This window comes from Eleutherodactylus coqui, chromosome 6, assembly GCF_035609145.1.
Source record: "Eleutherodactylus coqui strain aEleCoq1 chromosome 6, aEleCoq1.hap1, whole genome shotgun sequence".
NCBI classification, from domain to species: Eukaryota; Metazoa; Chordata; class Amphibia; order Anura; family Eleutherodactylidae; genus Eleutherodactylus; species Eleutherodactylus coqui.
The window spans coordinates 82,177,994-82,201,351 of record NC_089842.1 but is presented as its reverse complement, the minus strand read 5'-3'; the positions used below and the strand labels follow the sequence as shown (position 1 = coordinate 82,201,351).

At 42.6% G+C, this 23,358-nt stretch overlaps 1 protein-coding gene across 1 annotated transcript in view; it reads left to right on the top strand.

Annotated features, from left to right (window-relative positions):
* The first annotated feature begins 2,309 nt into the window (after positions 1-2,309).
* Positions 2,310-23,358, top strand: part of LOC136633619 (sialic acid-binding Ig-like lectin 9) — a 49,221-nt gene continuing 28,172 nt past the window's right edge. The window contains exons 1-2 of the mRNA XM_066609378.1: positions 2,310-2,550; positions 10,886-11,149. Coding sequence (XP_066465475.1) covers positions 2,310-2,550; positions 10,886-11,149 — 505 coding nt within the window. The remainder of the gene's footprint in view (positions 2,551-10,885; positions 11,150-23,358) is intronic.

Here is a 23,358-nt window from a genome sequence, read left to right as displayed (position 1 = left end):
GTATGAGAGGAAGCATTGCTGGACCTCTCTTCAAGATCCTCACAGCAACCTCATGGTCTTCCTCTATGGTATATATACCCTTATCCAGATAAGTATTTTCCAGACTATAAGATGCTCCACTGTTTTTAGCACCACAGAAAGCTCACAGAATATCAGGGATAAATGCCCCCTATAGGCCAAAAATTATAGTCACAGTCACAAAAGTCTTTAGAGATTCACAGGATAGTGTATTTAAAATCAAACCCTCATGACCCCACCTGTTAATTTCTCCATATTGGATTATGCCAAGGATGTCCTATGTACCATGTTGTAATGGCAAAACAATTCTATAAAATATCCAGAAACACATTGAGAGTTTCATGATATAAAGAGTTCATGCACACCAGACATTTTATCCCATAATTACGAATCCGATGTTACAGATTGCAATATTACATCATAAACACCATTATAAACGTGAATGATGTGCTTTTACGTGCGTTTTTGCTCATATTACTGTACTTTTTGTGCTTGCAGGGCCATTTCACATAGGCGCGGGACACAACCACACACTGATTTAAAAGGAGTTTTAGCCTAATTAGTTTAAGATCTGTTTTTTCTCCTGCGTGATTGCATAGCGTATTGTATAATCGCATAGACTTCTATACTGCTGTTTTTTGCTTGCGGAATACGCAAAAACGGGTGATGGGAATGAACCCATTCAAACCAATAGGATCTAACCCCTGCGCATTGCGCACGCAAATTTTGTGTGCGCAAATACGCATGCAACCATGCCTGTGTGAGTCCACCCTAATTGATTTTAATCATGGCTATAAACACTCCTGCACAATAGACTAGTAGCCGGTGTAGAAGGTTTTCTTCCTGCTGCCTGATTCTCACTGGGCCTCAAACTGGTCACATGAAGGGTCCTTTAGTCCAGAATCTTTCAGCTCCTTCTCTGCTGCTGGCTGTGTTCCCTGTGGACCTTCTTAGTGGGATGTCAGTCCTTCTCTGTGGCACCTACAGTATCTCTAACAGCTGAATGTGATGCTTCCTCTCCTGCCCAACATTGATTACACAGATCAGTGTTTGCTGCTGCACAGTTCTCAAAGACATCCGGCAGTGTGATTGTTGAGGATGTAATCAGGGTGGTCAGGCACTGGCAGATCCTTGTCACATCGCTGCCAGCTCACACATATTTCAGTTAGTCCTGACTAGTTAGGGTTAAACATCCCCCTGTTGCTGTTTAGCTGAAGTTGTAGCTGGTGATTTACAGCTCTGTCAGCCAATCCCTATTCTCATTAATTATGTCAGCAATTGTGCTGTCTAAAGGCCCATTTAGATCCAACAATTCTCACTCAAAAATCGCTCAAAGCGAGAATCATTGGGTCTAAATGCACGGACATCGTGCAGTTTTCGTGCATGAGTCATTCATCGTTCAATGCCAGTTTTCTTGCACTGAGCAATGAACTCTTATTAGTGGTGCAGGCTGTTATCACAGTCGGCAGCGCTGATAAGATTCTTACAGCCCCTGTCCCGCTGGTAGTTCACAGCGGGATGCATGCTGTAATCACGTAGAATAATACAGCTGTTCGCTTATGCATTATTTGTCGAGCGATAGTGGCGGTGTCCCTCTCCGTCTGCATAGCTCTTAAGTAGCTACTTAGCTACTATAGACTATGCAAAGATGATCGCTCAAAACTGGCACTCAAACTGTTGTTTGAGTGACTTTTGAGCGATCATCTGTCAGTGTTAATGGAGCCTTAGAAAAACTCAGCAAGTTTTATTTTGGTGCATCAAAGGCACCATAGAGGTCTACAGGGGGTGCTCAAATATGCACTCAATACCCGCTTGATTGCACAATATGCTATGCAATTTTGCGGGGAATCATAAACATATGACACTAACTAGACAGCACAGCCTTCTAAATCACAGCGCCGATGTGAACAATCTCTGGCAGCACAAAAAATACATGCGTTTTGCCCTTATGCTCGTGTGAAGCCATTCGAAAACACGGGCACTTTTAAGCAAAATATAGCATATACTATACTTACTGTGATTAGGTTGAGTTTTATTGAGTTATGAAAGAAACAGATTAGTATTAAGAAAAAAATCTCAACATATTTGTGGATTATTTAAAAAATGTAAAATACCTGATATGGAATAATGACATATTTTCTCCTTCTACAGGTATCACATGTCAGGTCCCAGCTGGCTTTTCTATTAATGTGCCTCGTACTGTCTTAGTACAGGAGGGTCTCTGTGTCACGATTCCATGTAACTTTACTGCTGATTATAGTAATATGCTCAAGAATTCCTTTGGATACTGGATGCGGCATCCACCCAGATCATATTATATCGTAGCTACTAATGATAAATCCAGGCCTGTGAGAAAACCAAACTTCTATCTGACGGGAAATCCAGATATTGGAGACTGCAGCTTGACAATAATCGATGCCAGAAGAGAAGATACCGGGAGATATCACTTTAGATTTGAAGAAAGCAAGTACAGTCCAGTGAGATATCGTTTTAATGTTAATGTTAATGCACACACCACGATTATTGTAACCGGTAAGTGTGACAGCAGGGATCCTGCAGTAACAATAAGATGTAATTCATTTGGATCTATATGTACTACAATGTTATGAATGGTTGCAGTAAATTAAATGAAATTACACTTTTGGAAATTCCTACATTTCTCAGTAAAATCTTTTGATAAGAAAACGCATATTTGCTAAATACTGCAGTTTTCCCATAAAACTACAAAATGAGAAAAATATCTCTTGATTCATTCATGTGTTCACAGAATCTTCTCTCTGTGCATCCAGGCCGTGTACAGACCATGATGTGATATTGTGGGGGACAAAAGTTTTCACACGTTTTTTTTGGTATTCTTTAGTATTTCTTGTTTTATCAAATAAGTTATACAAAATAAAACAAGTAGAACTTTCTATAATACCAGATATTAAGATACTCACTATTACAGATGTATTGATGTAATTGGTTATGCTAACTGGATCAAGCCGTCCAATAAAACATTTGACAAACAAGAAAACACATGACAAAAACTAAAAAGAACAGTGTCTTGTCATAACAAACTGCAGCAACCCCCAGAACTGCTAGATAATCAGCAGATTACGGACTATGAATCTAGATTCCACAACTCCTTTGGAATGTTTTACTTGTATTATGTTGAATAGTAAACATTTTTCATACATGCAGGTATTGTTGACCGCGGAGATGACTTCATTAGAGCGGCTTCACATGGGCATATTTTCGCGTGCAAAATCTGCGTGTGCAATACTCAGACAATAGAACCCATACGCATTTTAACTTCCTTATTGGGAAACCTCGCATCGAGCTTCCATGCACATTGCGTGCTGTGCGATGTGTTTTCCTGTCCCATTGAAGGCAATGGGCTATGAGTTCCAAGGGAACACCTGAAGATAGGACATGCCCCCATGCCCCAAAAGAAAAGGGTTCATATTTGTGAAAGATTTGTGCGTCTTGCAAAGCACAAATCTCGCGCTATTTTCACAGCAGTATGATAGCAGCCTGAGGGCTCTTTCACACGAGCGCATAAACGGCGACAGCGTGGTTACGTTTTTATGCCCGCTCCGTATAAGTGCCTGAACGGGCATTTTTCTGCAACCACGTCCATTCACACGACCGTGAGCGTGGTTTTTAGCGAAAAAATATGCCACACTCTGGAAATGCCTCGCTCTGCCAATATCCTCGGGTTAGTTTCCAATGCCTATATAAAGGCACCTACAAGCTTTTCGCAGCGTTGGTTGCTGCATAAATGCTTCCCCTCCCTTCTATTTCCCTGCTCCTTTAGGAGTCTATGGTACCCGCTGGCGTATATTGGCCAAAACACAGTTCCAGAACTATCTTTTGGCTAAGTGTATATGCGTCGATCGCGTATATGTTCTAATTTTTTTTTTTTTTTGTTCAATCAATTTTTATTGAGAAAGGCAGGTTGACAATGATAAAGTTGAATTACAATAAATTCCATACAATAGTGAATGAAGTTGTATACACACAATAAAGGGATGTTATACCTTGACTTATAGTGGTGTGAGTCAATTCCGTCAAACTCTTTTAAACAAACATTTACTGTTACTTCAGATTTAACTAAGGAAGGAGGTTAAGGGGGTCGGGAGGAAGGGAGGTTGGTGGGGAAGGGATAGGGGGAGGGGGAATAGAGATGAGGGGAAGAAGGAAAGGTATTCCATTTATAACTCAATAATAACCTAAGACTTTCTGCACTCTTCACATCTCTCATATTGAAGTTCCTTATATGGCTCTCATAGAGGGACATTCCTGGGCCTAAATGTATGATTAGGCTGACCCAGGGACTAGGATTGTAGGTTAAGAAGGGTTTGGTGTGGCCAGAAGTGTTTTATCCACAAGTCCCAAGTCTCCGTGAATTTAGGAATCTTGTTTTCTCTTATGGCATATATTTTTTCCATGGTCATATGATCTGTCATCAGCTGTGTTAGGCTGGCTAGGGAGGGAATATTATTGGTCTTCCAGTTTCTCACAATCAAGAGCTTATAGGCCATAAAGCAGTGGATGGTGAGAGTCCTATATTTTATGGGTACCCTCTCGATTCCTAACAGAAGCAGGGCTAAGTCCGGCGTCGGGGCCATCTCTGTTCCAGTTATGGCTTTAATAAGGAGTAAGATCTCTCTCCACACCTTGTTAATTTTTGGACAGCTCCAGAATATGTGTAGTAAGGAGCCTTTCTGACCGCATTGTCTCCAGCATAGGTCAGAGGAAGCGGGAAAAAAATCTGCAATTCTTACTGGGGATCTATACCAACGAGTTGTTAATTTATAATGCACCTCAATTAGAGTAGCACATACAGTTGCCTTGTTTGCCCAAGTGTAAGCCTGTGCCCATTGTTCGGTGGAGTACTGTTTCCCTATCTCTTTTTCCCAGTTTAAGGCGTGGGCTCTCTTTTGTTTATTTGGTAGGAATTTGGACTCGCCACAGAATATGTCGTAAATGTCTCTTAAGGGAACCTTATGGGGGGAAGGTTTAAAGACAATGTTAGTTAGGATGCTCGGGAGAGGAGTTCCTTTGAGAGCAAAGGTAGTCCATCTACTCTTGAGTTGTGAGTGTAGGAGGAAATCCCCTCCCTGCAAGCCATATTCTTCCTGGAGTTGATGGAAGGGCTTTATTTTTTGCCCAGCTGCTAAATCTGAGATCATTCTTATACCTTTTTGTCTCCAGGGTTTCGTGTTTATAATGTTGGGTTCTAGTTCAACACATTCTATTGGGAGAGGTATATGTGATCTGGGGAGGATGTCGTTTGTAATCTTAAGTAAGTGTTTCCAAACCTCCAATGTATTTTTTATTATTGGGTTTTTGATAGGATTTGTTTTCCAGTTCAGGGGTGCGGTCAGGAGTAAATCCCTCAGGGTGCCCCCTTTTAGACTATCTTGCTCTATGGATATCCAGCTAGTTCCCATTTGTGATGTTCCCCAAGCTCTTGCCTGCTGAATGATGTTAGCATTGTAGTATGCCGCAATATTAGGTACACCCAAGCCACCGGTTTTTTTGGGGGCGTAGAGAATGGGCGCTGCCACCCTGGGTTTTCTGTTTTGCCATATAAAGGACATCATCTGTTTTTGTAGCTCCTTTAGTAATTTAGGGCTGCATCTCAGTGGGATTGTCCTAAACGTGTACAAAATCTTGGGAAGTAACATCATTTTATAGGTTACCATTCTCCCCATCCAAGATGTTTCCAATTTTTTGAAAGTGTTCAAGTCGTGGTTAATACTTTGTATAAGACGTACTAAATTATTGTTTAGCATTTCAGCTATAGGGAGATTCACTGTTGTTCCGAGGTACTGAATGCCCCCCGGATCCCACTCAAATGGGAACTCTTCTTTTATAATTTTTTCTATATTCGAGTTTAAGTTGATAGGCAAAATCTTAGATTTGGATGGATTAACTTTATAATATGACAAATCTCCAAATTCCACTAGAAGTTTGTACACCTCTCTGAGTGAGCTTAGCGGGGAGGACAGCATCAGCACAATATCATCGGCAAACAGCCCTATCTTCTGAGCCCTGCTTGCTAAAGGGATACCTCGTATTTTATCGTTCATTCTACAGGCTTCCGCCAGGGGTTCGATTGTCAAAATGAACAGCGTGGGTGATAGGGGGCACCCCTGCCTGGTTCCATTCGTTATTTGAAATGGGTCTGACAGGATTCCATTGGTGAGGACTCTTGCCGATGGGGCTTTGTAAAGTGCCTGAATGGCTGACAGTATGTTACCCTCGAGCCCGAACTTCCTCAGAGTCGAGAAGGTGTATCCCCAGTGCAGTCTGTCGAAAGCCTTCTCCGCATCCAAGGTTAGGAGCAGAGAAGGCATTCGAGTTCCCTCCGCCTCGGCTACTATGTCTATCAGGCGGCGTGTAGCGTCTGACGTCTGTCTTCCTCTCACAAAACCTGCCTGATCGCTGTGGATGAGATCCGGCGTAACCTCCAGCAATCTCAGGGACAGGATCTTTGCATAAATTTTGGTGTCATTGTTAAGGAGAGAAATCGGACGGAAGTTAGCCGGGGTTGATGGGTCCTTACCCTCCTTGGGGATAGTTACTATCGTGGCTTGTAACATTTCGGCCGGAAGGGAGCCTGTCTGCATCGCTTTGTTATAAACGTCAGCCATGTGGGGGATCAACATTTCCTTGAAGATTTTAAAATACTCAGCCGAGAACCCGTCAGGGCCCGGAGCTTTGTCTTTTTTTGTTTTATCTATGACCTGGCGGATCTCTTTTTGGGTAATAGCTGAGTTCATTTTTTTAAGCTGATCTGCCTTTAATCTAGGAAGTTGTAGACCCGAGAGAAACGCCTCTATCGCTTCCTCTGAGGGCGGGTGAACCAATGGATCTTGGTTAAGATTATATAGTTTTCCGTAAAACTTCCTAAACTCCTCTGCTATGTCTTTAGGATGGATTATTTTATTCTTTGTTTTTTGGTCAATTACGAAGGGAATTTTAGTTTTAATTCTTTTTTGTTTAATTTTATTTGCCATCCACTTTGAGTTTTTGTTGGCCTCCGTGTAGTAGGTGGTTTTCATGAGTTTGGTGTTTTTTTCGTGTTCGTCTATCAACAAGTTACGCACTTTGAGCCTGGCCTCTCTTATAAGACTACTGTTTAAAGGGGTGGTATCAGCCCGGGCAAGGCTTTCTGCATTTTTTAATTCTTCCATAGCCTTTTTTAGGAGGGACTCTTTTTCTCTCTTATAGATGGACCCTTGTTGGATCATGACCCCCCTGATTACAGATTTATGAGCGTTCCACAGGGAGAAGCGGCACATATCAGGGTTATCATTGTGGTGAAAGTATTCCTCTATAGCTGCTTTAATTCTCTGTTGAAATCTGGGAATCTTCATCAAGAAGGTATTATTCCTCCATGAGCTAGACCTATTCGCTGAGGGGCCTATTTTTAGTTTAAGCGATATCGGGGCATGATCTGACCAGGTTGTTACGCCAATTTTGGCCTCTAAAGATCTGTTTAAGATGTGAAAATCAGTCAAAAACATGTCAATCCTTGAGGAGGAGCTATGCCTAAAGGAATGGAATGTAAACTCCTTAGAATTAACATTTAACGCTCTAAAGACATCAAACAGTTCATTATCCTGAATCCAGGATGCTAGAGCTGCACCTCTGTTCCTACGCGGATGGCTGGAATCAATAACTTTATCACTAACTGCATTAAAATCTCCACAAAGCAGCAATGAGCCCCTCTGGACCCTCCTAATTTTCCTCGCCACTCTATTCAAAAATCTAATTTGTTGTGAGTTGGGGGCATAAATGTTGACTAGGGTGGCGAGGAAACCTTCAATTTTACATATTAAGATTAGATATCTACCCTCAGAGTCTCTGATTTCTTCCAGAAGCTGAAAATCCAACGAGTCGTTGATAGCAACCATGACTCCGGCCCTCTTCTTGGATGCATTAGCCAGGTAGCATCTGGAGAACTTCGGGTGGACTACTTTCGGGTGATCCGGAGCTCTCAAATGTGTTTCCTGAACACAAAGGATGTCCGCATGCGATGAGGTGGCCTCTCTCCAAAGACAGGACCTTTTGTAAGGAGAATTGAGGCCTCTTGTATTTAAAGAAATTATTTTTATTCCCATCGCGAAGGTTGAGATAATGCAATGAGGTTGGGGTGATTCCCCAGGAACCATCCCAGAGAGCCTTCTTTACAATTCTTTCGGACTTGTAAATGTGAGATTCTTGAGAGATAAAAAAAAGTCATTTTTTGACACGAGAGAGTGAGATGATCTTGCAGGAACTTTGCAACGGAATAGAGGGGGATTTTGTAGAAACGGTAAGCCATAACTTGCGTTACCATTAACAGCTTTAGTTAAAGTTTAACAAAGAAGGACCTGTCCTTTGTTGGGTTCGAGACCCAAGGAAGGTCTTGTTGGGGGGGTAGAGAGTTCTGCCTGTGCCCAAGCTTGTCGTATTCATAGTGCCCAGGGGTATAATGCAGTATTTAGTCTGCTTGTATTCTGAAACATCAGCGGTGGGTGGTTTTGCCTTTGTTTAACCTGTGGTGCTCATTGCGGATCCACCCTTTAGTGATATGTGGCTGCTGGCGCTCCTGGGGTTCCGGGAGGTCCCACTCTTTCAAGAGGCGCAGACCCTCCTCACAGGTTAAGGCCGTAGCAACCCTCCCATCTTTATTGATGTGAAGTTTAGTGGGGAAGCCCCATCTGTAGATGATATTATTTTCTCTCAGCACTCTCGTTATGCCTGCGAATTTTTTGCGGGCTAGCATTGTGGGTTGAGAGAAGTCAGCGAAGATTTTTATGTCGTTGTAGGGGGGGGGGGAGGTCTTTCATGTTCCTTGCTGCTCTCATCACATTTTCCTTCGTGTGAAAAAAATGTATCCTGGCGATAACATCCCTTGGCACATTTTCTGGGATATCTTTGGGCTTCGGGAGCCTATGTACTCTATCTAGGATACGTTCGTCTTTTTTGGAGTCAGGAAGTAGGGTTTTAATTAATTCTTGCAGAAAGTCATTAAGATCTTCCGGCTTCACTTTTTCGGCAATGCCTCTGACTTTAATATTGTTACGTCGACTTCGATCTTCGAGGTCGGCCATTTTGTTCTTTAGGTACGATACCTCCTCCTCTAGCTTATAATGCGCGTCGATTAGCTCATTATGTGAGTTAGTTATTTCTCCCGTTTTCCCCTCTAAATGATCGACTCTCTCCTCTAATTCACTTAGATTTCTGTCAATTTTGTTAGTGATGGCGGTAAAGTCGCTTTTGATTGAACTTTTTAGAGCAATCACCAGGTCCTTAATAAAACTCTGTGATGCCATCTGATCTGAACATTCTATGTTGAGCAATGGATCTGTGCTCCCCTCTCCCTCCTGGTTGTCTTCTGCCTGACTGCTTGTATGCTTATGTGGGGGTTCTTTCCTGGGACGCCTCTTGTCAGGGCTTTTGCTTGGAGAGCTTATGGCTCTCTTATCTTTATTCAATTTGGCTGCCTCGAGGGGAGAAGATGGCCCCTGCTCCCCCTCCTCCTCCCCCCCCCCTCGGGGGACCCTGCAAGCTCCGGGTCTTCTCTCCCTGTCGGTGAGTTTGTGTCTGCTGTCACACTGTGCCTGGGGCTGTCGGTGGGAGCGGAGTGTAGCGGGGCTTGTAACAAACTGCCTCTGCTTACCGCTGTGTCTTGCAGGCCCTCCGTTCGCTTTGCTCTCTCTCCCCTGGCGCTGATGGGATCCGGCTCCGCCATTTTCTCTTCCTCCGAGCCGCGCGCCGGGTAAAAGTCCGTGAGGCGCTTCGGTCCGGACTTCCCGGTCCTCCTGCGGGACGCCATCGGGTGGAGGTAGGGATCTGTTTGTATCCCGTTGCTTTCACGAACCCTGGGCAGGCTTTGTGTCGCTATAAATCGGGCTTGATGGCGGAGCTTCTTAGAACGCGGCTGCCATCGGCTCCGTCAGGCCACGCCCCCTATATGTTCTAATTTTCATGCTGCCGGCTTAATTACGCGCCGTATATTCCCCCGTGTGAACGGATGCATTGAAAATCAATGCCTCTCATGGGCTCCTATATACGCCCAGGCGTAAAAACACGCTGTATATGTGCTTGTTTGAAAGAGCCCTTAATGTGTGGAAGATCAGATCTGTTTCCAGTATCTAGTTTAGACGTCTTTCGTGAACATCAATAAGGGCTCATTCACATGGATGTATGCGTATGTGAACAAGCCCTAAGTGGGCAATGACAGTTCTGTATGTTGCAGAAAATATATTTATATTAATGAATAATACGGCTTGACTCAGAGATAGCTTCATGTTCAGATTAGTGAGCCTACGGATGAGAGTATTGGTGGTGCTCCATCATGGTTGGAATAACTTACAGTCCCATATAATGAGGACTAAAGAGCCAACAGAGCCACAGTTCCTCCAGCAGTAAGCAGAGCAAGTGGGATATATTCAGTGCAGTTTGGTTGGGGTGAGAAACCATCCTAAAAGTCTTGCTCAGAGCTTCTTGGTGGTTTCAGCATTGGAAAGTAGTGTGTATCAGTCTGAATGTGCAGCACCATTCATCTGAAGAGGAACTGGAATTGAGGTTGATTTCCTCTTTGTTCATATATTTTGGTAGGGGGATGGTGATTTTTTTAGTTTTAGATTGTAGAAAAAGGATATTCCTTTACATTTCTAGTTGGCAGTAATTAGAAAGTGCAGTATAGATGAGTTGAGGTTGGTGTCACTAAGGGAATTTCATTGTAGAAACTTTGTAGAATTCCCAATTATCCAATTCTAGGTTGGTAATAAAATGATTCAGAAGTGATATAGGTATTAGGGAATTTTTGCATTTTGGGCAGTTTTCACACATTCTTGTATCTCACTGATTGTTCCTCCTGTAGATCTCACAGAAGAACCAGTCATCTCAGATCCTGGGACAGTCATTGCTGGTATAAATAAGACACTGACCTGCACTCCTCCAGGAAACTGCTCTGTAACATCCTTAGTAATCCAATGGAGGAAGAGTAATGTGGCCTGCATCTGGGAGAATTCATCTACGATAACATTTACCCCATCTCTATATGATCACCTGGAAAACATCACATGTCAGATGACAAACTCCAACGGGAAGACAACTGAAAAAACTATTGTTCTTCATGTTTACTGTAAGTACATACTGTATTATTTTAATATCCTTCTTCGTGGTTGGAGAGACCCCCAGAGGGGATCAGAGGATCCTACAGAGGGCTTAGATACTTAGACAAGAATGAGCCAGATTCCAGGAATGACAACCCTATTTTGAGGTGACTCTTTGGTCTATTTCTTATGCAATTATTCACAAATACTCTGCTAGACCTTATTTATGGTATGTCTTATTTGTACAGCGATAAGAAAAATTATGCAATTAAAAATGGACATCCACATTTAAACGTTACTGTCCGAATTGACTGCGGCATTTAAAGGGTTAATAGTTCTGATCAGTGGCGGTGCTAATTGCAGCTGTTGCTGGCGGGTGTGGGCTGTTACAACGTGGGTGCCAGCTGTTTCTATGGAGCAGAATCGAATCCAAATCCCCCTCCATACAAAAATTAAACCTCCATGATGTAAATATACGTTTTGGAGTGTTAAGGGTTTAAGAAAGGACATACAAAAATGTATATAAAATATATAGAGATCATCCATAGACAGAATTATATGTTAAAAATAGTCTGAAATGTACACAAAAGTCTACATTAAATAATTTAATATAATTAAAGTGGATAAATGTTTTAATTACAAACCTGATCAATTTTTAGGAAAAGCTGGGAACCCTGGCCTGTCTATGTTCCTTCACCACTTAACTATACTACAATATATACTACAATACTTAACTATTGTATTGAGACCAAGGGCGTAACTAAAGGTTCACAGGCCCCCGCCCCACACCTTTACCGATACCCATACATAAACCATGCTGCATACAGCTGAAAAAGGAATTTACATACATGATTTATTTCTTGCACTACATGAAAATTTGTTTGTAGCCCTTTATGGCTTTTTCACATTTGCGCGGGCGATAACGGGCTGTGATTCATGGCCCAATATTGCCATCACAATCCTTCTTAAGAACCCTGGATGCAAGGCGTTTCCAGCAGCCTTGCAGGGCTGAAGGAATTCCCCGCTGTCACCGACTCCATCGTAAAGATGTGAAAACCCCTGGATATGACACCCTCGCATCCCAGCAGGGCTGAAGAAATCCCCTGGCGTGGCTGTCACAGCCGCCGCCGGCCCCATTAAAAACAATCAGCGACATCACAGCGAGGCTTGAGTGAACACATCGCAAATGAGAATGAAACCATTAAAAATTATTGGCTTCATAATCATGCGTCTTCACTCACTCTCACATAGCACAATTTTACCACCAGTGTGAAGCTGGCCTTAGGCTAATTTCACACGGGCGAATGCAATATCGGGCCATGAATCACGGCTCGATCTCGCACTCGCCAATATGCGAATTCGCCGTGGATGCCAGGGATTTTTGTATCAAAAACATCTCGGATCACTTTGAGGAAGTAGTTTCAACTGGGAAACTTCACATTGCACTGCATGCACCTAGCACGTGGTACAATGCTGCCGCTAGCCCCATTGAAACCAATGAGAGATGCGATGCAAGGGCACGCCAAAAGATAGGGCTGCAGAGACCTCATATCCCCTGTATATAATTGGATATGTATAGCTGGTATAAGTTATTCATCTCCTGTATATTTTACAGCAGAATAATGCTCGGCCGCACACACCAGGGGGTCACATGAATGTCCCTACAACATTGTCACACTTCCGTGCCCGGTCACCAGATTAATATATAGTACCATCTGGGGCACCAACTTCGACAGCCAACGAGTTTGGATGATCTAGAGCAGTGGTTCCCAAACTTTTTCAGCCGTGGAGCCTTTTTTGAAGCAAAAATTTATAGTGGAGCCCAGCAGAGGGTGTGTTCAGGAGAGTGGTTAGGGGCGTGGCTTATCACAACATGATTTTTATCCCCATTGTTATAAAAGGGACAGGGCCATTTAAAAAATAAATAAATAACAGGGAGGAATGCTGAAGCACTGAATGGACTATTGTTATACATTATATTTAAAATTAACATGCTGCAGAATTAAATACTGCACCACGTGTCAAACTCTAATCCCCTTTGCTGCTATGGCTACTGTAAATTCTGCAGAAAACCTGCCCCGTGTAGTAATAGTGACCCCACATATATTGGTGGCCCCAGTAGTAATAGCGTCCGTTATATTGGCCCCAGTAGTAATAGTGACCCCCTATATCGGTGACCCCAGTAGTAATAGTGACCCCCTATATTGGTGGCCCCAGTAGTAATAGTGACCAACTATATTGGTGGCCCCAGTAGTAATAGTGGCTTCCACAGTTGCCCCAGTAGTAATAGCGTCCGTTATATTGGCCCCAGTAGTAATAGTGACCCCCTATATTGGTGGCCCCAGTAGTAATAGTGACCAACTATATTGGTGGCCCCAGTAGTAATAGTGGCTCCCACAGTTGCCCAAGTAGTAATAGCGTCCGTTATATCGGCCCCAGTAGTAATAGTGACCCCTATATTGGCCCCAGTAGTAATAGTGACCCCCTATATTGGTGGCCCCAGTAGTAATAGTGACCCCCTATATTGGTGGCCCCAGTAGTAATAGTGACCCCTATATTGGTGGCCCCAGGATTAATAGTGTCCCCTATATTGGCTCCAGTAGTAATAGTGGCCCCCACAGTGGCCCCAGTAGTAATAGTGACCCCGGAGCCAGCTCATGTGATCCACCTTGCTATACCGACCACAGTTCCTGCACGCTTATTTCCTCAGTACAGGCTTACCAGACAGCACTATATCACTGATTAGTGCCAGGACCTAGAACCTCCACGGAACTCCTGCCAATCACTCTGTGGAGCACACTTTGGGAAACCCTGATCTAGAGGCTCAGTAACAGCAATGTGGAGCTATATGTGTCAGGATATCATACAGAACCTGTATGCCTCCATGCCCACCCATATCACATCTTGTATCCAAGCTATAGGCGGTAAAACAGGGTACTAGAGCCTCCATGACCACCCGTATCACATTTTGTATCTAAGCTAGAGGCAGTACAAAAGGGTACTAGAGCCTCCATGCCCAACTGTATCACATCTTGTATCCAAGCTAGAGGCGGTAAAACAGGGTACTAGAGTCTCCATTCCCACCCGTATCACATCTTACAGAGCTGAGTGTGTTGCAGCAGCATGTAGTCACAGTGTGTAGTAGAGGTGAGTGTGTGTATATGAGATAACCTGTAGTAAAACTACACCGCTCTGTATATTAGCCATGAAGAAGGGGTGACTTTTTTCTCACAACATAAACATAGGGCAGTCACATGGGACCAGCTCACCTGAACTAGCAGCTGTGACTCCGGAACCGGACCAGCAGGCAGCCACAGTGTGAGAGCAGGGCGTGCAGACCTGGGAGCAGGAGCATCATGATGATGTCATCATCCGACTCCGCTCGGTACACTGCCCCTGCCTTCCCTCTTCCTCACTCCTCACTCCTCCCCTTCTCTCAACAGGTGGCCAGCTACTGGCCAGTAAAGCACTGAATGTGCATTCTTTATATGGTGGTGGGGGAGGTGGGCTTCTGGGCTCTATCAGTGCAGGGGCCAAGTCGCAATTGTGACCCCTGATGGTAGGCTTATGCACTGCAGAATTTCCACTGTAAAAAAATTTAAAGCAAATCTGCAGCGCAAATCGACCACAGACCAATTTACACTGTAGATTTCTTCCTAGCTTGTGGATGAGTGTGGATAAATCTAATCCACATCGCTTGTACTGTAAAACACTATGGGTATGTTCATATGGTGGATACTGCTGTGGACATTTCTGCACAAAATCCGTCTGTAAAACCGCGGCAGAAATCCTTGGCTGTTCTGCTGCGTCACTTCTTCATGCTGATCTGCAGTGAAACTCTACAGAAATTCCACGAAGAAGCGGATGAGAAGCCAGCAAGCCGGCACCAAGTCTTTCTGTTTAAATGCTCTGCACGAGCGCTGATGACTTTAGCTGTGCACTCGTTTAAAAGACTGTCTGCCTCTGTTTAAGGGCCTTTATACAGTAAGGGTCTGGTCACATAGGATGTAAATGTTGCCGAAAATCCACATTGAAAATCCACAGCATTTACAGTAAAAAGTGAGTGGAAAAAATTAAAAAAAATTTGTTCACATGATGCAGAAAAATTCTACACTGGTTAACATAAACTGTGGATATAAAATCAGCAGCGTGTCAGTTTTCTGCTGCTGATTTGAGTGCAGAGTTCACTGTTTACAATGCAAAGGGTTCACTGTGATTAGTGATGAGCAAGTATACTCGCTAAGACACATTACGCGAGCGAGTAGTGCCTTAGCCGAGTATCTCCCCGCTCGTCTCTAAAGATTCGGGGGCCAGCGGGGGAGAGCGGGGAGGAACAGAGGGGGAGATCTCTCTCTCCCTCTCTGCCTCCCCCCCCCCCCCCGCTACCCCCTGCTGCCCGCCACAACTCACCTGTCACCGACGCCGGCCCCCGAATCTTTAGAGTCGAGCGGGGAGATACTCGGCTAAGGCACTACTCGCTCGAGTAATGTGCCTTAGCGAGTATACTCGCTCATCTCTAACTGTGACAAATCCGCACCATTTGGTACAGATTTGATGGCTGCACTTAGCTGCATATTTGCTGCAAAAAAATTGTAGCAAATATGGATCACATGAACATCTCCTAGGGGCCCAGCACACAAAACACAGAGTACACCTTACACGTGCGCAGAGTTACACTCAGGGCTTCTTCACACGGGCGAGATTTGGTCTCGTTATGCAGCCGTGATAATCATGGCCACATAATGGGATGAAACCATTGATTTCAATGGTTTTGTTCTTAAAAGCAGTATTTCACTTGTTAATAGTACGGGTGAAAAAAGATAGAAATAGCCCCTCTTTTCCACACAAAATTAATACTACATGCGAGAAAGATCGGGCAGGACTGTCTTCCCACTGTTTTTTCAAACTTGCGCAGAGTTTGAAAAGTCTGAGAAGATGTGTTTTTGCCCTTAGAGGCTAACCATATTGTCTTCGGTGCTATCCATTCTATTTACAGAGTTTGGAAATGTGTCCCAGCCTGACCACGGGTCTCCAGACCTGAACTCAGAGCATTATATGCATGAATGGTGCAGAAGACAGTGTGGTTAGCCCTATAGACATACACACATATACAGGCACATATACAGTGTATACACACACAGAATACGGTACGCATAGGCGCAGTTTTACACATAAATAGAGTATATACACATGGGCAGGCTTATACATGCACACACAGGAATACTGTCACATACATGTACTGTCCTGGTGCTTCATCCATCCACTGCTTTTACCAAGGAGGTGGGGGAGCGGATGATCGGTGCCAGTGGTAAGTCTTCATATGTTGAAACTGAAACCCACTGATGGCTATGCCCTTGCCCCTGCCCCCTCTTCGCCTCCACTCCCTGGTAACTGCATGCTGCTTTCACCAATGAAGCGCTGCTCCCTGCTAGACAGCACAGGTTTTTACTTGCTGCCACCGTTCCCTTATTGGACTCGCTTCCCTGAGGCACAAATGAACACTGACACTCGCAGACACTGGCTCCCGCATTGACCTATTCAGCGTGGCGAGAAGGACCTGTGGGCCCCCAGAGCTTAGGGGCCGAGTCACCACCGCGACCCCTATAGATACACCAATGATTGAGACGTTTACAATTCACATCAACTACAATTCTCTAGCCTTTTATGTTGACGTTATTGCCATTTAACTACACCAGTTTATCTTGACTTTGGGTTTACATTTTTATTACTTTAACCCTTGCCCCTTTTCTCTCATATTTCCTTTTTTTAGTGTACAGTATACAGTATTGTATTGATGTATCTTATGTCCTTGTTCCTTTTGTGCTTATTGGAGACAATAAAAAGTATTGAAAAATTAAATAAAAACTTTTTTTGACCATATTATAGTCAGGGAGGTTATTTTGGTAGAAAGCAACCAAAGAAGCAATCAAGTTTGTTAATTTTGAACAACTCAATTAATGTATTTATGGTAAAATGTTTGCAGGTAGAGAACATTCAACAAATCAACAAGTGGTTATTGATCAAAGGATGGTAACCTAGCCATCAGTGAGGTTTGGGTAAAGGGTGAAGTTGACACTGAAACACCTAAAATGAGTAATAGTGAATTATCGGCAATGATAAGTGTGACCTCTTCAATGCCTGGTGTATACCAATGCTTGGCATGGAATGCCCTTTGGCTGAAGGAGCAATGTATTCATGTTGTCATCAACAGGATAAAACAAATAATATCATTACTATCACATTGTGATTCTAAAGCCAGAGCCACCCGGAATATCTTCTGAACAAAAATAAATGCTAGTAAGAAACTAGTAAAATACATAGATGCATGTGGGGAAACGTTTTGGCACTATGATAGTGACTGTCTGCCATCTTGATGGAAGCCATCTTGGATTGAGCCAAAAAGCATCAATGGAAAGGAGGCCATAGTTATTCAGTTCTGGATTGTTAACAGCACCTTCTAGTAGCTGAAATAATATAGTATTAGTGTTCTCCATACCACAAAATTTATACTTAACAACTTTATGAATACTCAAGTGGACATCATCCACAAGCTGAAAAAGCTGAATAAGTCCTTGGGTCCAGATGGCATTCCACCCATAGTTCTTAAAGAACTCCAATCTATTATTTCCAAACATCTAACTGATTTATTTACCCTATCCCTTCTAACAGGTGATGTTCCTGATGACTGGAGAATGGCCAATGTGGTACCCATCCATAAGAGTGGTAGTAGAAAAGTAGCCGGGAACTACTGACCAGTTAGTTTGACATCTGTAGTAGCTAAACTAAAGGATACTCTCCTTAAAAAGGGGATATTTATCCACTTAACTGTCAGTTCAGGAGGACCTCTGTTCTGCAGGAAAGGAGCATTACAGTTTTGGGAGAACAGAGATCATTCTAATTCAAATGGCTGCACTTTGGGTTCTAGCATGTTAAAGCCAAGATTCTTGGCTTTAGAATGACATGAAAAGCATGTCAGTAGAATTTACAGGAGCGGAGCTGCAGCCATTTGAAATGGGATGAGGAATACTGAATTTACTGCTGCCACTTTTCAGTTTAGGGTAACGTGGTGTATATGCCTGCCCTCTTGTATCATTTTATGAGTAAGTATGGTCGCTTTCTGCAATTTTTTGTTGTTGTTGTCTGTATTATATTTCCCATTCTGTGATTTTAACTTGTGTAAGTGTAGGAACGCACAAAAAGAGAGGACCCATGACGTCGCTCTCCCTCACATATTTTGGCCAAAATATCAGCTAATACCTCGCATTTATCAGTATTTATCTATAACATGCAGTGTAGTTTTGAATGCTGGGGGAACCAAGGGTGCCATTGCCAGCGTGGTTCACCTTGGGGTGCAGGGCAACCCACTGGTTTCAAATATGGCGTCACTAATGGGTTGTAGGTAGAGATGAGCGAACGTACTCGGATAAGCACTACTCGTTCGAGTAATTTGCTTTATCCGAGTATCTCGCCGCTCGTCCTGAAAGATTCGGGGCGCTCCGCTGCTGACAGGTGAGTTGCGGCGGGGAGCGGGGCAGAGCGGGCGGGAGAGAAAGATCTCCCCTCCTTTCCTCCCCGCTCTCCCCTGCAGCTCCGCAGCGCGTCCCGAATCTTTCAGGACGAGCGGGGAGGTACTCGGATAAAGCACATTACTCGGACGAGTAGTGCTTATCCGAGTACGTTCGCTCATCTCTAGTTGTAGGCCTTCATGGTGCACTACATGTGTCATGTGGTCTGACATCCTGTATCCATTCTTCTGTGCAGGAATAAACACTAAGCAACCACCCCCCTAAATATTAAGCAGGGTTTATGAGTGACTCATCAGTGTCCTCACCTGTGTTTTGCTCCTCCTTTTAGTATTCTGGCTGTCTCTATGTTAGGGGTAAAGTGGTGTATATGCCTGCCCTCTTGTAACATTTTATCGGTAGGTATGGCCACTTTTTTGTCTGTATTATACTTCCCTTTCTGTGATTTTCACTTTTCAGTTTAGGTCCAGAACAGGAAGGGAGGAGGAGGGGAGACCAGCTGCAGCAGAGATCTGTGATGTTCTTACCTCTCTTACTGTCTCAGGGGAGAAGTGACATTAATTTTTACTCATGTTATCACCTCACTATCAAACAGACAGCATATTTGCGCTTTGTCATATATGTTTTTCCCCAGAAAAAATTAGGACTTGCTCATCTAATCACTCCTCTACAGCATTTAACCCTGCAGATGCTGCAGTCATTACTGACCATAGCATCTGAATATTTTTACAGAAAAAAATAATAAAATTCTTTTACCCTTACACAAAGCTTTAAATAGTGTTAAGGCAACAGTATGCAGTACTAGGCTCTCACTCAAGACCTGATGGTTGCAGGTTTAATCTCCGCTTGGTTCAGGTAGCTGGCTCAAGGTTGACTCAGCCTTCCATCCTTCCAAGGTCGGTAAAAAGAGTAGCCAGCTTGCTGGGGGTAATGAATAAAGTACCTGAAAATGCTGCAGAATGAGTTGGAGCTATACAAATAAAGTCCCATAATTGGTATAGCCAGGTCCGTAATAACCTGTACTATGAAATATTGCATTATTTATCCAGCACTGTCAATTTCATTTAAAAAAATTAAAGAAGAAAATGCCAAAATATCTGTTTTCTGTTCATCTCACTTTTCCAACACAAAAATAAAAAATAATCAAAAAGTTGTAGATAACACAAATGGTACCAATAAAAACTACAAACTGTCCCACAAAAAGCCCTCATGCAGCTCTTTCCACTGGAAATTAAAAGTGCTCTAGTTCTGGAATGTGGCCACACACAGTCTTATATATAACCCCCCCCCCCCCCCCCCGTTCCCTGTAAAACATTGTTTATATTGTGCAAAAGTAGTAAAACATAATAAAACCTCTATAAATTTGATGTTTTCACAATCAGAATGACCCATAGAATAACGCTAACATAATTTTTATACCACATTGTGAAAGCTGTAAAAATAAATAAAAAAACAATTGTGAAATTGCCTTTTTTTCATTTGTCTGAGCAAAACATTAATATAAGTTACATTACATGTCCCTGAAATTGGTTCCTATAAAAATTAGAACTTGTCCCATACAATATAAGGTGTCATGCAGCTGCACTAATGAAAAAATAAAAAGTTATGACCACTGGAACACAAAGGGGGAAATTACTTACTGGTTCTTAGGAGTAAAATTAGTTATGTCATTAAGGGGTTAAAATGTACTTAAGGAAACTAATTTCTACGCCAAATATATTTATATGAAACAAATTTAAAATGTACAATAAAAAAGGTAATATTTTCATGAGGGTTTTTTCAAATTTATTGTGACTGTTATGAGGTTAAAAACCAACAACCTTTTGGGCCCTAAACAGCACGTTGTTACTGAGGGCAGATCATGTCCCACTAATGTCACTGACTTCTTTGACTATCACCAAAGTGGTGGATGAAGGTGATGCCGTGGATATAGCCTATCTGGGTTTAAGGAAAGCCTTTGATACATTTCTGCATAAAGAACTTATAGATAAGTTATTGAGCATAGGACTTATTCCTTTGATAGTCTGATAGATTCATGGTTCGTTAAACGATAGATATCAGAGTGTTGTTGATAACGGAATGTATTCTGACCAGGGATGAGTTAAAAGTGGGGACCACAAGGGTCTGTTCTGGGTCCTATTCTTAATAATATGTTGGTAAGTGACACAGGAGAAGTTATAACAAGTCTGTCTCCTGATAAAGAAGTGTATAATAGAGTCGTTACTCCTGATGGTGTCCTGAACATGGAGAATGATTTAGTCTTACTGGATAAATGGTCAAAACAAGGGAAACTGCAATTCAATGTTTCCCGATATAAAATAATGCACTTGGGAAGAAGGAATCCTCAGATTGAGTATCGTATTGGGTCTTCAGTGTCATCTGGGACTTCAGAAGAAAAGGATTTAGGTGTTCTGATTTCTGGCAGCTTCCAAATGAGTCCACACTGCAGTCAGGCAGCAGAGAAACAAGTAGGCTGCTCATCTGCATAACTAGAGATATAAGCAGTAGAAAGACGGAGATTGTGAACCGGTTGTATAGAGCTTTGGTAAGACATTTGGAATACTTGTTCAGTTTTGGAGGCCTCATCTACTCAAAGAGAAATAGGTGGAGAGAGAAGTGGAGCAAACCCACAGTGAAGACTGAGACTAAAGGCCTGGGAAGATACCCTGGTCTTAAAGTGCTTAAATTGGATATGGTAGATAACAGGAGGTGCTGCCACCCAGATTAACCCACCGATGGTGGGAGGATAGGGTATGCTAAAAGAAAAATCTGCTGTGTAGGCGCAACTCTCCAGAGGTTCCAATAAAGGTACCAGAACAATTGGATGAATATCCCACTTCTCATTTTATTTAGAATGTTAAAATTAAAATCCAGCTAATAAACGCGTTTCGGGGTAAACCCCTTCATCAGTAGTGCTGGGATAACTTCACACTCAGGGAAGGGAACTCATAACCCTAAGTACTGGGTGACAGAGTCATGAGCTGGAGCACAGTGGATCTGTGGCTACCCAAAGACATTGATAAAATAGAAGGAGGGAAGAAGGGAGAGGGGGGACATGACTGAAACTTTTAAATATGTTGAAGCTATAAATAATATTTAGGAGGGAAATGATTTTTATGAAAAAGCTATTGACTAAAACACGATACACAACCTGAGATTAGTTAGGGGTTAAAATTAGAAGCAATGTTAGGAAATTATTTTTTACTGAAAGCATAGTAGATGCTTGGAACAAACTTCCAGTAGATGCGGTTGGAGAATCAACAATGAATGAATTTAAGCTGTCTGGAATAAACATAGATCTATCCTAAGAGAGAAATAAAAAGAAATACTATAAGGGCAGATTAGATGGCCCATGTGTTCTTTTAATGTCATAAATTTTCTATGTTTGAAAGCAGTTGGATGGATTTAAAAAAATGTCTGCACCTATCAATTTCTGATAAATTTCTACCCTTAAATCATATATCCTATGACCCTCTTTCCATTTAAGCTTCTGGGGCTAAATCCAAAATGGCTGCCTCCAAGATGGGCGACAGGCATAACCATGTTGCCAAAATGTTATTCCATACCTAAATGTTCTACAGTTTCCTACTGAAATCTCTTTTTATTCAGGACTTTCCGAGTGGCCCAGACTTTTGAATCACCCTGTATTACATCCATACATGGAAAGAAGAAAACAAAATACCCTTAACAAACCTAAGTAGATTTTTGTGATGTTATATACAGAGAATTTTCTAGAATGGATTGCTGATTTTACTGTATATATTGTATCTATGTACAGTAGTTGTGTCAAGCTACCCATTTCTTCTGCCTTCTCCTGAGTTAGTCTCGTCTAGACTACCCTGTGATCCATTTATTCTCCTCACCTAAGGCTATCAAAGGAATTCTACCAGGTTCCAGAGGTTGGGTAGCCCTTTTCAGGGCTGCAGCACTACTTTTAGGTATGATCAGTCAGAGTAGGGTAAGATCTTTGTTTCTTTCCTGCAGTATTTCCACCAATTCTGCCAGGACTGCCTCATCTGGTCTCTACTCTTCTCATGTGTCCTACACATACCCCAATCTTCCAATTCCCTTGTTCTTTCAGTCAGCGTGTCTCTCAATAAAAGTTCCTTTGGGGCATTGACCCAGGCCGGTGCCACAAACACAGTGACGCTGCTTTACACAGATATAGGAAACTGCATCCCAACAACAATTGAGGCCAGAAAAGAATATAACGGGACATACAATCACATAGAAATAACAACCACTATTACTGTGACTGGTGAAGGTCAGGGAATGTGCAGAAATCCTGCATTAACAGTCAGACACAATATGTCATATAACGCCTCTCTATACTGTATGTAGACACTTCATGGCAAATATAAGACTTACATGAATAGGCTGATACATAAACTCATATAGTCATTCTACAATATAGGGTAATGTAGCCCCCTGACATATGTATTTCATATTGCAGGACATCTTGAGCCTCAACTCAAAAATAACAAGGACACAACTCTTGTATGCAAATTCTTCCCCTTCACAGTCCTTTTTGAGGCACAATCCCATAAAATATAGAACTGCTGGTGGATATGGTTAATGGTGGGCTGCGTTGTAACAACTGTTCAGATCTGCTATATCTCAAAGAATGAACTGCTTCACTTTTGAATAGGTGTGTGGTCAGAATTTATAGAGTATAAGAGCATTCAAATTAGAATTTTAATGTGCTAAACTAGCAG